This window comes from Carassius carassius, chromosome 25 (assembly GCF_963082965.1).
Source record: "Carassius carassius chromosome 25, fCarCar2.1, whole genome shotgun sequence".
Lineage (NCBI taxonomy): Eukaryota > Metazoa > Chordata > Actinopteri > Cypriniformes > Cyprinidae > Carassius > Carassius carassius.
The window spans coordinates 12,611,653-12,625,521 of NC_081779.1; the positions used below are offsets into that span (position 1 = coordinate 12,611,653).

At 37.4% G+C, this 13,869-nt stretch overlaps 1 protein-coding gene across 5 annotated transcripts in view; it reads left to right on the plus strand.

The window, feature by feature from the left end:
- Positions 1-585: 585 nt before the first annotated feature.
- LOC132104209 (CUB and sushi domain-containing protein 3-like) overlaps positions 586-13,869 on the plus strand; it is a 435,094-nt gene continuing 421,810 nt past the window's right edge. For 4 of the 5 annotated variants that reach the window (XM_059509502.1, XM_059509503.1, XM_059509504.1 and 1 more), the window contains exon 1: positions 586-901. In XM_059509502.1, coding sequence (XP_059365485.1) covers positions 727-901 — 175 coding nt within the window. In that variant the 5' untranslated portion in view covers positions 586-726. The remainder of the gene's footprint in view (positions 902-13,869) is intronic. The other variant, XM_059509505.1, reaches the window with a different exon arrangement.

The window sequence follows — 13,869 nt, forward strand, 5'->3', positions numbered from 1 at the left end:
ACCCAGTCTTAGATCTCACATTCAGTGCCAAACTTCTTACAAAGATGCCTTTCGTAGGAAACAATTATAATATTAACTCTAGACTAGTAAAGTAAGATTACGTTACCCTCAAGATTCTCAAGTAGCTAGTTAGCCTACTTACAGGAGGACTCCAAAACTCAATAAAATTAAATAGGTAAGTCCACTACAGCAAGTTGGACATAATTAAACATAGAATAGTTTTTACAATGCCGTTGTTTCCATCATATTAAGTCTACTGTTACATGTATAAATGTGCGTGGTCAACGGATTGGTTTGGTGTGTCTTTATGAAAATAAATATATATATAGGCCTATTAAACAAATTTTGCGTTAAAACGCCAAATGGCCAATAATAAGCATTTGCACATATGCTCTAGTTCAAAATGACTACATATTTTACTTTACCTTTTTATACCTGCTGGGGGGAACAGCAGCAGTGCTTAATTCATCCATTTACTGATAAATGCACTAATTATTTTATTTGATCAATTATGACAGCACTGAAATCACACAGTTAATCCACTGAATAGCAGGGCATATGAGTCGGTTAACGAGATCACAGCGCAGAGAGTTTGGCCCCTTTTGGCGAGATGGTTGAGTCCTCGTCAAGGTTGCTGTGGGATCCAAGCATCACCGTTCACTTTGAGCAACACCGCGAACCGCTCCGCTTCCGGCTGAGGGAAAGAACAACTACCTTTATGTGAATATGAACATAGATGACACAGAGGGGCACAGCGTCAGATCAACGGGATTCCCGACCGTTTTCAAGAGGGGATGTATTAGATGTGGTCCGATGGACTCCCAAGCAAAGAAAATGGGGATTAAAACTGGAGTTACATTTTGGAATCTGATATTTTTTATGATGGTCACATGCGTGCGAGGTAAGTCATCAGTCTCAAAGAGTTATTCGGAGGTTTTGCATCAGTGTGTATAGAGATGTGAACGTGCATGGAGTGGATGTAGGGAGAGGAGAGCCAGCCGTGCAGCAAATGCTTGAGAATAGAAGCGCATTTACTCAATGCAGGCATTGAGCGAGGACTCAATAAATATTCTTGCAGTAGCCTATGCTCGAGCGGATACGTGAGTTGCTTGTGGTCATAAAGTGATGGAACACAAAGTAATATAAAGGCGTAGGGAGATTTTATCCGAGCTGTTTTACATATTAACTGCACGCATCAGAAAACGGCTAATTACTGAAGAAGTGGGGAATCTCACATGAACGCGTGTTATGAGGCATATAGTAGCGCAGCTCGATATGGGTTGCAGCTCGATATGGGTTGGAGAATCACGATTCCTTATGGTATTGGGTAGGCTATACAGCCAAGGAAATGCACCATCAACACATGTATTGTTCTATAAGTAAAGAACATGCTGGATAACGTGTGGCACGTAAGATTTCGACCTTACACTTGTCTGGGTACCATCTCACCCACCAGCATCTCGCGATGGAATTGACGCGTCTGGACGCCAATTGATCAGCCTTGATTTGGAGGATTTAACTGTTGCACGCCGTCCCCATATACACCATAACATGATCACATATGTTTGAAACATCCTCGTCGTTTTCAGTGGATTTATTTGGATGAGGCTTGGTGTGAGCTTTTTTATTTGTGTGATTCTTAGCGGGATATTAAATATATAAAGGCTTTTATAAGATAAGTTTTAGAAACGTAAAATTTATAGTTTTCTGTTTAAAAAAAATAATGATCTTTTTAGTTTGATTGAATTTAGTCGGGGTGGAGGCAAACCCCTGGGCTGCACTTCTGCCTGATGTATCTCGGTCATTACCACCTGCCTAGCATTTTAATTTGCATCAGAGCTGATTCATCTGATGCTAAACGGATTATAAGAATAGTACCGCCAGCACAAATCAAATCACTCATTATTATATACTATTTAATAAATATAAACAGGTAAGCTATAAACATCTTTTTTTTTCTGTCTGTAATCTTGATTAGATGCTTAGCGTATCAAGTAGCCTATGTCGTTACGCGGAATGAATACTGAAAAGGGCTTGATGTGTTTCCTAGTTGGACTGGGGAGATGGAGAGATATGGACAAACAGCAGTACCGGTGTCCGTAAAGTGTGCGAGATGCAGTCTTGTTGGCTGATAACCCGTCGCGTGGGGGCAGTGTGACGAGATCACGAAGATAATTATTGCGATCCAGACCTCGCATCACTGCTAGATAGAGAACGTGCGCTATTCAGTGAGTCATTCGGACTTGCAGTTGAATGAATGAATGAATGAATGAATGAATGAGGCATTTACATATCAGTTGTTTAGTTTACTTGAATAAATACATCAACTCTTGGTATGAACATTTATGAGACTTTTTTTTATCAGTAAGAGGTAATATTTTGTTAGGCGTGTTTAAGCACAACCACAAGGCCTTAAGGATGAAAAAGGATGCTTTATGGGCCACATGACATTAATTTAGTTCAAACCTATATAGACAATTTTTGTGTTTTGGGATCTACAAATCTACAAATGTTCTCATTTGTCCTAATTAATAGAGCAGAAAAGTAGTTTCAAAGTATATTTCCGTAAGTTTGTTTATACTGAAAGGCAGCTTAATAATTCTAAATTTATGGCTAAAACTGAATTATTATTCTAAGGCTGTTGTGGTTTACCTGCTCTTTAACAAATCTTGTTTGTCACTTTAAGTCTCTTTAATCTAATTTGTTTCAAATTATTCGCTATAAACTGACCAAAGTTCGCCAGCTAGAAGCCGAATATGTCTACTCAGTGGTGAACATACGGATGTTACGGACCCACTGAGGACAAGTCCTGAGGGGATGGATTAATAGCTGGAATAGGCGTCATACTTGGGATCAGTGCCCTGTCTTACAAGTGTAAAATCAAGCATGTTGCCGCTGTGTAACACTGCCTCTTCTCTGGCACGCCTGAAAGAGGCTTTTAATCTCCATGATCAAAGGATGGCTGTTGAAGAGCCAGGTGCAGAGCAGGGTCATTAAAGTCTCCAGTAAGGTGTACATTTTAGGACATCCTCAGACCTCAATCATCAAATGGAAAGGCGTCATGCCTCAGACTAAAAGGCTTCAGTCATAAGACAAAACAGCATCGCTCCTCTGACTGAAAAGCTTCAGGTCTCAGGAAAAACGACGTCAGGTGTCAGGTCTCATACAATTAACGTTAGGCATCAGACGAAACGGACATGGATAAAAAGTCATCAGAGCTACCCCAACCAGACCTTTGAATGTGGTAGTGCGCTTATAACTTCAGAGTGGAATTTCAGTGATGTAGGGCTTTCACAGCAGATTTCTGTACAGTCCAGGATGACATTCAGGTTTGGATTGAACAAATGGTAATTCTCTTGCATGGAGGAGCTTATTTGTTGCCTGGACATCTAAATGGGTACTGAATCCAGGTAATCGTCCTGCTCAGCATGGCCACGCTTACCCAGAAAATGTCAGCGATAACTTGATTGACTGAAACAAACAAATATATATTTAATTATAAGACAGAACCATTGTTTTTACAAAATCATTTAATTCAACAACTAACGTTAGTGTTAGACTCATACAGGCATGTTATAATTAGACCAAGATTTCAGTCTAATAGCTTAAAAGAATTTGCTTTACACAGACGTAAAGTGACCATGGTTTTATTATAGTAAAAGTGTAGTAACGTTTTTTTTTTTTTTTTTTTAGTGTAATGATTAACGAACCATTTGTATAACCACAGTTTTACTATAAACACCATGGTTAAACTATGTTTATTGTAGCAAAACCATGGTTAATCTCTGGATACCATGATATAACTATATTGACCAACAAATTATAAGAGTATTCTTACGGCATTATAATGAATGCATAATGTATTAGAAAAATTAATAATGACATAAACTTTGTAATATATCATCTCATGAGTAATCCTAACAACAGTTTAAATGTGTTATAATGTTTACTTATTTGTGGTTATAGCATTTAAGATACAACAATCATAATGAAAATAAAAATATTATTTTTCCTTAAACAGCCATCATATCAAATATCTGATCAGATGAATGTGTAATATGGCACTTGATTTAACTATATCGACCATGTGTTTTTTTTTTTGTTGTTGTTGTTTTTTTTGATAGTAAAACCATGGTTATTTTTCGTAAGGGTAATTTTACTACTTGGCCAAAATAAAAGCTCGCTAGTTGCAATATGGCTAACTAACTTTTTAAACGTGCACACAAGACTCTCGAAAAGCATGTTCTCTTCCCTGTATAACTTAATTAGTGTAACATTTGAATAAAACTGTTAAAATATAAAATATCAGACACTGCTTACCTCCTTTTGCCATCAATCAACCATGATATACCACTTCCTGCGAACGGCGTGCGTGTGACGTCACATGGGGCAACGCGATAGTCCACTTGAGTCCGTTTCGTCTGATGACTTTTTGTCTGAGTCAGTTTCGTCTGATGACTTTTTGTCTGAGTCAGTTTCGTCTGATGACTTTTTGTCTGAGTCAGTTTCGTCTGATGACTTTTTGTCTGAGTCCGTTTCGTCTGATGATTTTTTTTCTGAGTCCGGTTCGTCTGATGACTTTTTGTCCGAGTCCGTTTCGTCTGATGCCTAACGTTAATAATTGTATGAGACCTGACACCTGACGTCGGTTTTCCTGAGACCTGAAGTTTTTCAGTCAGAGGCGCGATGCCATTTTGTCCGATGACTGAAGCCTTTTAGTCTGAGGTATGAAGCCTTTTCATTTAATGACTGAGGTCTGAGGATGTCCTAAAATGTACACCGTACCCCAGATGTCTGCAGTCAAATAGATTTTAGAAACTCATCTTCTACAAAAACCATGTTTAGTGTTGTTTGTATGAATATGCACCTCTTACAGGATGATTTCTAGCAGCTGTTTGCATGTGTGTTTCCTGTCAACTGACAAATGGCACAATGCCCTCAGGTTGGAATTATGTCTCGTGGGAAATTGAGCTGCCTCGATAAAATGGATCCAGTTAGATGGTTTCTGTTTATTGGTGGACACATGAATATGACAGAAAGGGATGTGAATACCTCTTCTGAAGGGAATATGTTACATCAGACTGAAGATCTGTGCTTCTGCTGCAGACCATACTGTTGCTACTTAGATATGCATCACCTTTTCTCCCGCGCTGAGTAGAATTGATCAGGAGTTGTATAGGGATCCTTTTACAGTAACAAAGCTTTGCACGAATGCTCAGTGGATCACCTATAGTTTTCCCAGGAATAATCTTCTGTTCTTTTCCTTAACAGCTGCTGATGATCAACATTGCATTAGTCATGCACAAATACTCACACCTACTTTGGTCTCTTGACTTGTACTTGACTACATCTGAAGTGTTAAACAGCATGTAGTACTAAACACGCAAAAACAATGACAGACGGATGGCTTTTCAGAAGGGATGATGTTTTAAATTAGTGGAAGTGGAATACAAATTGTTCCTCATGAGGGTCCTTTAAAAGTCAAATAAGAAGCTTCGATGTCAGGCTTTGTGTTTATATAAAAAAAGCTCAAATATTCAGTTTAAGCAGGGTCCAAAGCCTTTTCAATAAAATGGTGAGTGTCATCCATAACTATTTATTGTTGGTATGGAACTGTATTTGCAATTATTCCTATTTAAAATTATAATTTAGTTATTTTAAGATCTGCTGATGCTGAGTAAATACCATAAAGGTGTTATTACTGCCATGAAATTGTATTTCACATTATTTTTATTGAAAATAATTAACATGTCAAATCTGCTAAAGTTGAGTTGAAATTGTGTTTTGCATTATTGCTGTATTATAAATTATAATGAACAAAATACTTATTTTCTACATATCGATAAACCAGTTGGTGGTGACAAGTGACTATAATGAGTGACTCATTGAATCATTCCTTCAAACAATTTGTACATACTGAAATTTAACAAGTGAGTCTTTAAATTATTTACTGAATCAGTTTGTTACACTGATTCATTCAGAAAGGCTACTGTGCTGCTTGGAGATGCTAAATTAATTGGAAAAAAATACACTATGCAATGACAAATATTGTGTCTCTAAAGTAATTTACTGTAAATCTCTCTCTCTCTCTCTCTCTCTCTCTCTCTCTCTCTCTTTCTCTCGCTCTTTCTCGCTCTCTCTCTCTTTCTCATGTGTGTGTGTGTTCAAAACTATAGATATTTCAGACTTCTGGGGTCACTGTAATATTCCAGAGTTAAATGTTATGTTGAATATCCTTGTAAAATTACCAGACATTTTATTGGCTTGCCAAGTTTTAACATGGCACATGGCTCTGTGAAAGAATGTTAACAAGCATTCATACTCAACCTCATTTTGCATTTTAATTATTATGTGTCTAGGGAAATAACCTGAAATCCCCAAAGGTCGGACTGCAGAAAACAACATTTTGGGATAAACCATTAAGTCTGCTACAAGCACATATTTCCTATTTGTTTCATTAGGGAATTAGACTGTCAGATGGTTTTAATAATGTTAACTGTTCTTAATCAGCATAGGCATTATTTACCACACTCTGCATTGTAGTGCTGTAACAACCAAAATGAGTTTGGATATGCAATGAACATTACCTATTATTATTATTACAATTATTCAATTTTCAAACCATCATCATTCATGCCAACCTTGTAAGTCATGTAAGTGGTAATGTTGGTGTTGGTTGTTGAGAGCCAGCAGGGGGCACTATTTCATCAGTGTGATCTGTGGTCCCATTTACCACTTTTTCAGCCATAGCTAGTAATTGATTATCAAGGAAGAGAATAACAGAAGGCTCTGTCCACACACTAGATGACATCTAGAGTACTGTCACACAATGGTAGGCTACATGAGTGATGTCTGAGTCGTGACCTCATTACTTGTAAAGGGCTTTCAGTGTGTGAAGTACTTCACAAGTGCACTGCGCACAAATGCACAGTGATTTATACAATGATTTTATTTTGACCCACAAGAATCATGTTTTTTCAACCGCGATTATTCTTTGTATTAAAGCAGTTTCGCTGTCTCTCAGTAAAGACTGAATCAATTTTAGTAAGCTGATCTACTACAAAAATAAACAAAGCTTTGTTGCAGCATATATAGTCATACTGAAGCATTTTTCTGACCTCAAAGAAGAGAAAGGCTTCTAGGGTGACAGCTGTGTTGGAAACATGGTCTGACTGGAGCCCTGTGTCTGTCAGGAAGTATCAGGTGCAGAGGCGTGCAGCTGTCTGTTTTTGCAACTCATTCTCACCACTACCTGTTGTGACAGAGTTGCTCAGTCCATACACTCCCATAAACATTCACAAACACATTTACAAACTGCTGCTTCAGCTGCTGTGTCAAAGAGAGAGAGAGAGAGAAGATGTGTTTGTTTTTATCATGGTGAAATGCATCTGTACTGCTGCAGTATTCAGCAGCTACTTGCTAGGAGGTTTGTGCTATATTCAGTGGTGGATGGTATTTTTACTCCAGTAATTTACTTTATAATCTTCAGTCTATTTTCATTTTGGGAAATGTTTATTTATTTATTTATTTTTTTAACAGGTTTGTGTCCCATTTAGAACTGCATTGAGAATGCTATGTAAATTTCCCAATATGCATTACCTGAAAAATCAAAAAAATCATTTACTTTTCAATTAAATCAGCTCTATCCAGTCTGTGTGATAGGGACATTAAAATCCTGTCTCCAAGTATTTTAAATGAAGTATATCAAATAGTAATTAAAATCACATACGGTTATCCTTATTATCACTTTTACAGTTGATATTTAAGTACATTCAAAAGTAAGTACTTAAGTATAAAATATTTTAAAATGTATATTTTATTAGGATATGTGTCTTTTAATTCAAATATATTTTGTCCATCCCTGGCTATATTTAAAATCATTGGAGTGATATACCGTAATTGGATTCAGTGAATCCATATGTATTCCTGTGTATGGCTGTACAGTGCTATTTTTAACACAAGACTGGCGAACTTCCTAGACATGTTGGACCTAGACCTCTGCCCTCATCAGAATGTCCATGATCACAGTGCTGAGCCAGGCTTTTATGGGTCAACTTCTGTGAATGAAGAAGTGACATCAAAGTCCATTCTGAAGTGCATTGGCTTGATAGAGAGGAGTCACCATCCCTTGACGACAGCCAGTGGAGACAATTCAACAGAGGTGGGAGCATGTGGCGTTATAGGATTGACCTTTAGACATGTCGAATTTGCGAGCAGGTCACATGCACTGTGGCTTTCTCATTTGATTCTTTCCACCTCATTATTTTAAGCCTAAATGCGTTTAATACAGTCAATGATATTTTTGCAGCCTCATTATTTCACAAGGGAGGCTTGTTCATAACCGCTTCTCATGGTGGTTCTCTTGTTTAAAGGGAAAATAGCTTTCAGTATGATCTGGGTTCCCTTGAATTGGGGCTGCCTTATGCTGAGCCTCTTTTGCCAATTTCCTCAAAGCTCATTTACTCTTTTCTCCCTCCAGTTCCCTTCACATATGTTGTTTCCCTTTCATAGACAGCAGATATTAATAATATCTCTTTGAGTTTGCATTGGAAATATGACAGAGTGATATTTTTTGTAGCAGGGGTTAATGAAAGAAGAATGTCACAGATACTGTAACTGTCGTCGACTGGAGGACACTGCTGGACAGAGACTTGGACTAGTTTGACTCCTTGACCTTTCATTCCTAGGCTTCTGACTTCGGCGGAGGATGCAGCTGCTTGTCGGGCTGTCACATTAGATGATTCCATAAATTAGTAAACCCAGTTTTTCCCAGAATTCCTTACACTACAATATTAATATCATAAAGTGCTCGGAAGTATGACATAGTCAACAGAAGCAAAGATGTTTTGCTACATTTAAAATACTAGATGCCCCAAGCAAACTGTACTTCTTAGAAATGTATCTCCTGCTGACTTATTTAATAAAGCATAAAGAGTTTCTAGCTTTTCCACTGAGTGGGCTGCTTTGTAGTGTTGCTATTTCAAGTTTCAGATGCCATTCAGCTGCTATCTGAATTAAGGCACCACAATAACCTATTTAAACTAGTTGTGCGCAACAAAGTTTGTTATGTAATGCTTTTCTACTCTGTTCCGGCTCAGATGTCGCTGAATCACACCACCCCCGTAAGTTCATCAGATAAGGCAATCTCAGAGCACAATCTAATTAAAATGGCAAACATTTTAAATTAGTGTGGTCTATTTTGGGAGCGTGTCCACGCAGTTTTAGATATGCAGAATGCAACTTCATCAGTTTTACCTGTGTCAAAGTCACCTTGAGATCATTTGTTCTAGTCCAACAAGATTTAAAATCAAATTCTGAGTTACGGCCCTTCAATTTATCTGGTTGACTGTGCATGCTGTGAATGCTGATATTAGGCAAGCCTATCACCTCTGTAATTAAAATTCATCATCATTATATTATTTTTCACCCAGAATGCTTAACCATCTGTGTCACATGGTCTGTGTCACGTGATTTAACAGTGATTATGGCACCATGCTGAAGGCTAATGTGATCTCCTGTGGCCTTCTAAAATATTACTTTAGTCAGGTGGGGACTTTTTATAGTATTGTTGTGAAAGCCTTGGCTTTATGCCTTGAACAATGTTAAACGAGGATGACTTTGTTCCAGTTGTGTGCGTATAGTAGCTGTTTCCTTCTGTACCTGAAGAGGGCTGCAAATCTAATAAGGCTGGAAAATTGCTCCACAGAGGAAAGAACAACCTCTCATCAGAATTTATATGGTTCAACAGGCTTCAAAATGTCAAAGACTGGCTGAGGGACAGAGTAATGACTATGTTTAATTGCACTATGATTTATTATTATTGTCTGGCTAAGCTAGTACTTACAAAGCTACTGTTGTAAGTAAGGTTTTATAAATAATACCAGCCCTGTACCAGCACATTATTTTTTTTATTTATTCCAACATTGTGTAAATTTTAGAAATGGGTAAACAAAAGCTTGTGTTTACTGGTTAGATGTGTTTCCCATTAATGTTATTCAAATGTACTTTTCTTTGTTACACACATTTGAATTCAATGTTACCACATAACATGCCAAGTCCCAAGCCCTTAGAGACTATCTTTCCAGCGTATGAGCTGTGACGTCAGAGGCAGCAGACAGGAAAAGTCCATTTCACACTTTTTAGAGCCCTTAAAGAAAATTGTCACTTGTAAAATATCTACAGTATCATGAAATGGATGGCTGAAATAGGCTTGCGATATATGTTGCTTGCACAAAAATAAAAAATAAAAATAAAAAACTTAAAAATAAATATAAAGTACAGGGTTTCTTGTCTACATGCATATATAATCACATATATATATATGGCAGCACAAGTAATTTGATCCTTTATTGCAACGCAGTAAGTGACGTGTTCTGAGACTTTTAGATTTAAATGGAATAATAAAAAATAAAGTAAAATTTGTCCCTTTTTTTCCTGAAAACACTGAAGTAAGTGGCTGCTGGTGAGCTGAGAGAAGAATACAGTAATTTTTAAACCACGACTTCAATTCCAGAAAAGTTGGGACATTTTTGTAAAATGCAATAAAATCAAGCTTTTGTCATTTGTTAATTGGGCTCTTTTACTTTTTATTAATTGTCTAAAGTACAAAGAAAAGATTTTCAAAGTTTTAACTGACCAACTGAAATGTATTTTGTAAATCTAAACAAATTTTGATTTTGATGGCTGCAACACACTCAAAAAAAAAATGGGACAGAGGCAAAATAAAAGTGAAAAGGTAATAGATATCCAAATTACACTGTTTTGAAACAGTCCATGATAAGCTGGTGAACTGGTAATAGGTATGGGGTATCATATTTAGGTATAAAAGGAAGAGTCTTTACAAGTAAAGCTGGATCATGGCTCATCACTTTCTGCCAATTTCACAAGAGAAATGTCAAACACGTCAAAAATCACAATTCTTAGTGCAGATTCACAAAGAATTTAGGTCTTCACCAACTACCATACATAATATTGTGAAAAGATTCAGGGAATCCAGATCAATCTCAGTCTGTGTAGAGTAAGACACCTAGGTTGAATGTGCATGCCCTTTGAGCCCTCAGATTGCACTGCATAAGAAACAGTCATGCTGCACTTTTAAATATAGACACATGGGCTCAGGAGTACTTAAAATAAAACGCTGTCACTTAACACAATCTGCCGCGACATCAATAACTGCAACCTGAATCTCTGTTACTATAGGAGAAAGTTATACATCAATTCTATCCAGTAATGTCGCAGGGTTCTGGGCCAGAGCTCATCTCAGATAGTCAAACAGACAGTGGAAATATGTGCTGTGTTCAGATTAGTCCACACATCAACTTTATTTTGGTATTTTCCCAAGGTCCAAAGGGACCAACCAGACTTTTGTCAGAAGCAGATGCAAAAGCAAATGTCTGTCATGGTACAGGGGTGCAGCAGAGCAAACAGCATGGGTGACAAGGGTATGTGTGAAGGTACCATTGACATGGAGGCATTTCTTAGTATTGTACAGCGACATATACTGCCATCAAGACATCTTCCATGGGAAGTCCATGGTTATTAGTTCAAGACAATGGCAGGAATCATTCTGCATGTGCTACAACAGTGTTGGTTTGTAGACACAGAGTGAATGTGGTAGACTGGCCTGCCTGCAGTTCAGATCTGTCTCCTATTGAAAATGTATTACCAGTCATAAAAAGGTGAAAACGAACAAAGACTGCTGAGCATCTGAAGTCTTGTTTCAAGGGCAAAACGTTGGCTTGCAAAACTTTAACAATTAGTATCCCCAATTCCCAAACAATTAAACATTGAAAGTTGATGTGACAGTGTTAAACATATCTATGTTCCAACTTATTTGAAGTGTATTGCAGCCATCAAAATCAAAATTTGTTTATATTTGAAAAAATAAATCAAGTTGGTCAGTGAAAACAATGTTTTTTCTTTGTACTTTAGCTAGTTACAGTAACGGTTAAAGAGAATGAACAAATAACATACAGATAACATACTCTTGATTTTATGGCATTTCACAAAATGTCAAACTGCATACGCTACTATGAGTCAGCCATGACACGTTTTCTACATGTATTTATGCTTTAATTTGAATGAAAACCGGGTTTGGAACAACATGGGGGTACATTAAGTTAATGACAAAATTTTCATTTTGGTGTGGAGTATCCCTTTAAGTTAAAAGTTCTCTATCTCTAAACCTTGATTTATTTCCATTCCACTGCCCTGCACCTAGTGTTTTAAATGCAAAAATACTTACTGTGCAAATTACACCTAATTATTTCAATTATAACATCGCTAACATAAACACAAAGGCTTGGTTGGGTTTGTGTGGTATTATTTCATGAATATCATCAATATATCATACAATCTGACATACAAAACCATTGACGTCACGTCACACATTCTGTCTTTACTTTTCACCAAAATCACACTGGGATGGTATCATACAATCTGACAAGCAACAATCGCAAAAGACATATCACACTGTGTGCACCCACTTTACACCACTGTCAGTCGGAGTAACAGCAACAGGCAGGCAGAAACACTGCTGTGTTTGATAACATAATAAACCTAGTAGTAGAATCAAAGACGAAATAAACAATGAGAGCTCAGTATCTTCATCGCATAACAATAGAGAAATCACACACCAACACAAGTAATTGTGAACGTCTGAAGGAATAAAAGGGTTTTGCTGCTAGTTTGTGGTAAGATGCAAATCCCTCTAATTACCAAGAGAATGTTTGACATTTTTCAGAAGTACCAGAGATTTGGCAGGCGTAATTATCGCTGGTGGTTGCATAAAGTAAAGGACTTTTCTCTCTTCTAGTAGCCCAGAACTCACACTATCACCCTTTTTTTTCCCCCAGCTGACCTGTGGTGACATTTGGCATTTCTTAAATTACTTTGCTGATACAACCAATAATAGAAATGAAAAATACTCCCTTTTCATTTTCTAAGAGGCTCCTTGGCTAATTGGCTTTTCGTTTTTCGAGTGGTGACAGGAACTGGTGCCTCACAATCTATCCTATATCGGTATGGCAGTGGCCATGACCGTGCATAGATTTCTGTAATAATTTGGTTTCTAGCAATGAGACATCAGTCACATCTGTGATCTCATTAAAGTTTTCTCAGATCAGGCCCTCTTCAAGATGCAGAGGATCTGTCTGTTCTCCTATGTTTTAAATTTTCACCCTTGTTTCTCATACCCAAGAAAATTTATTTGTCCTGGAAATTGCATGTATGAGGTGCAAGGTGTAATTTGACCCATTATTTACATTCATTTGTGACTTTTCCCAAGTCTGTGTGTTTGGTTTTTTCAGATCACTGCTGAGACTCCACAGGCTGTTATTATCTATTGTGTATGTATTATACAGGGGAGCTCAGCTGCTCATTGTAGCTTCTTGAGGTATAATTATAATCTGGGCACAAAGTAGCAATTGATACTGCTTAATTGGATCTATACAAAAATTAACTAGAGCTTAATGTCAGATATAAAATGTATGCTTACACAATAAGTAGGTTCTTGAATGAGGAAACTGAATTTAGCTGGTAACATTTAGGCCTTTTTGAACCAATTCCAACATAAAAATATAAATTAAATTAAATCTGCAAGCAGGAATGAAAGGGCCCTCGCAGCCGGGCTCTCCACCACCCGGTGGCCATAGGAGAACAGTGAACGTTGGGCCATATGCTTATAAAATGGTAAATATTTGTGACACATTTCCTGCTGCCATCAATTGGCGCTATGATTATAACGGAATATTGGCATGTAAATGTCTTCAGGCCAGGACTCTTACCAAACATATGAAGTTTGAGGCAGATCGCACATTGCATATTTAAGTTGGTGTAAAACAAGTAATTTCCTGTTGCCAGCAGGTGGCG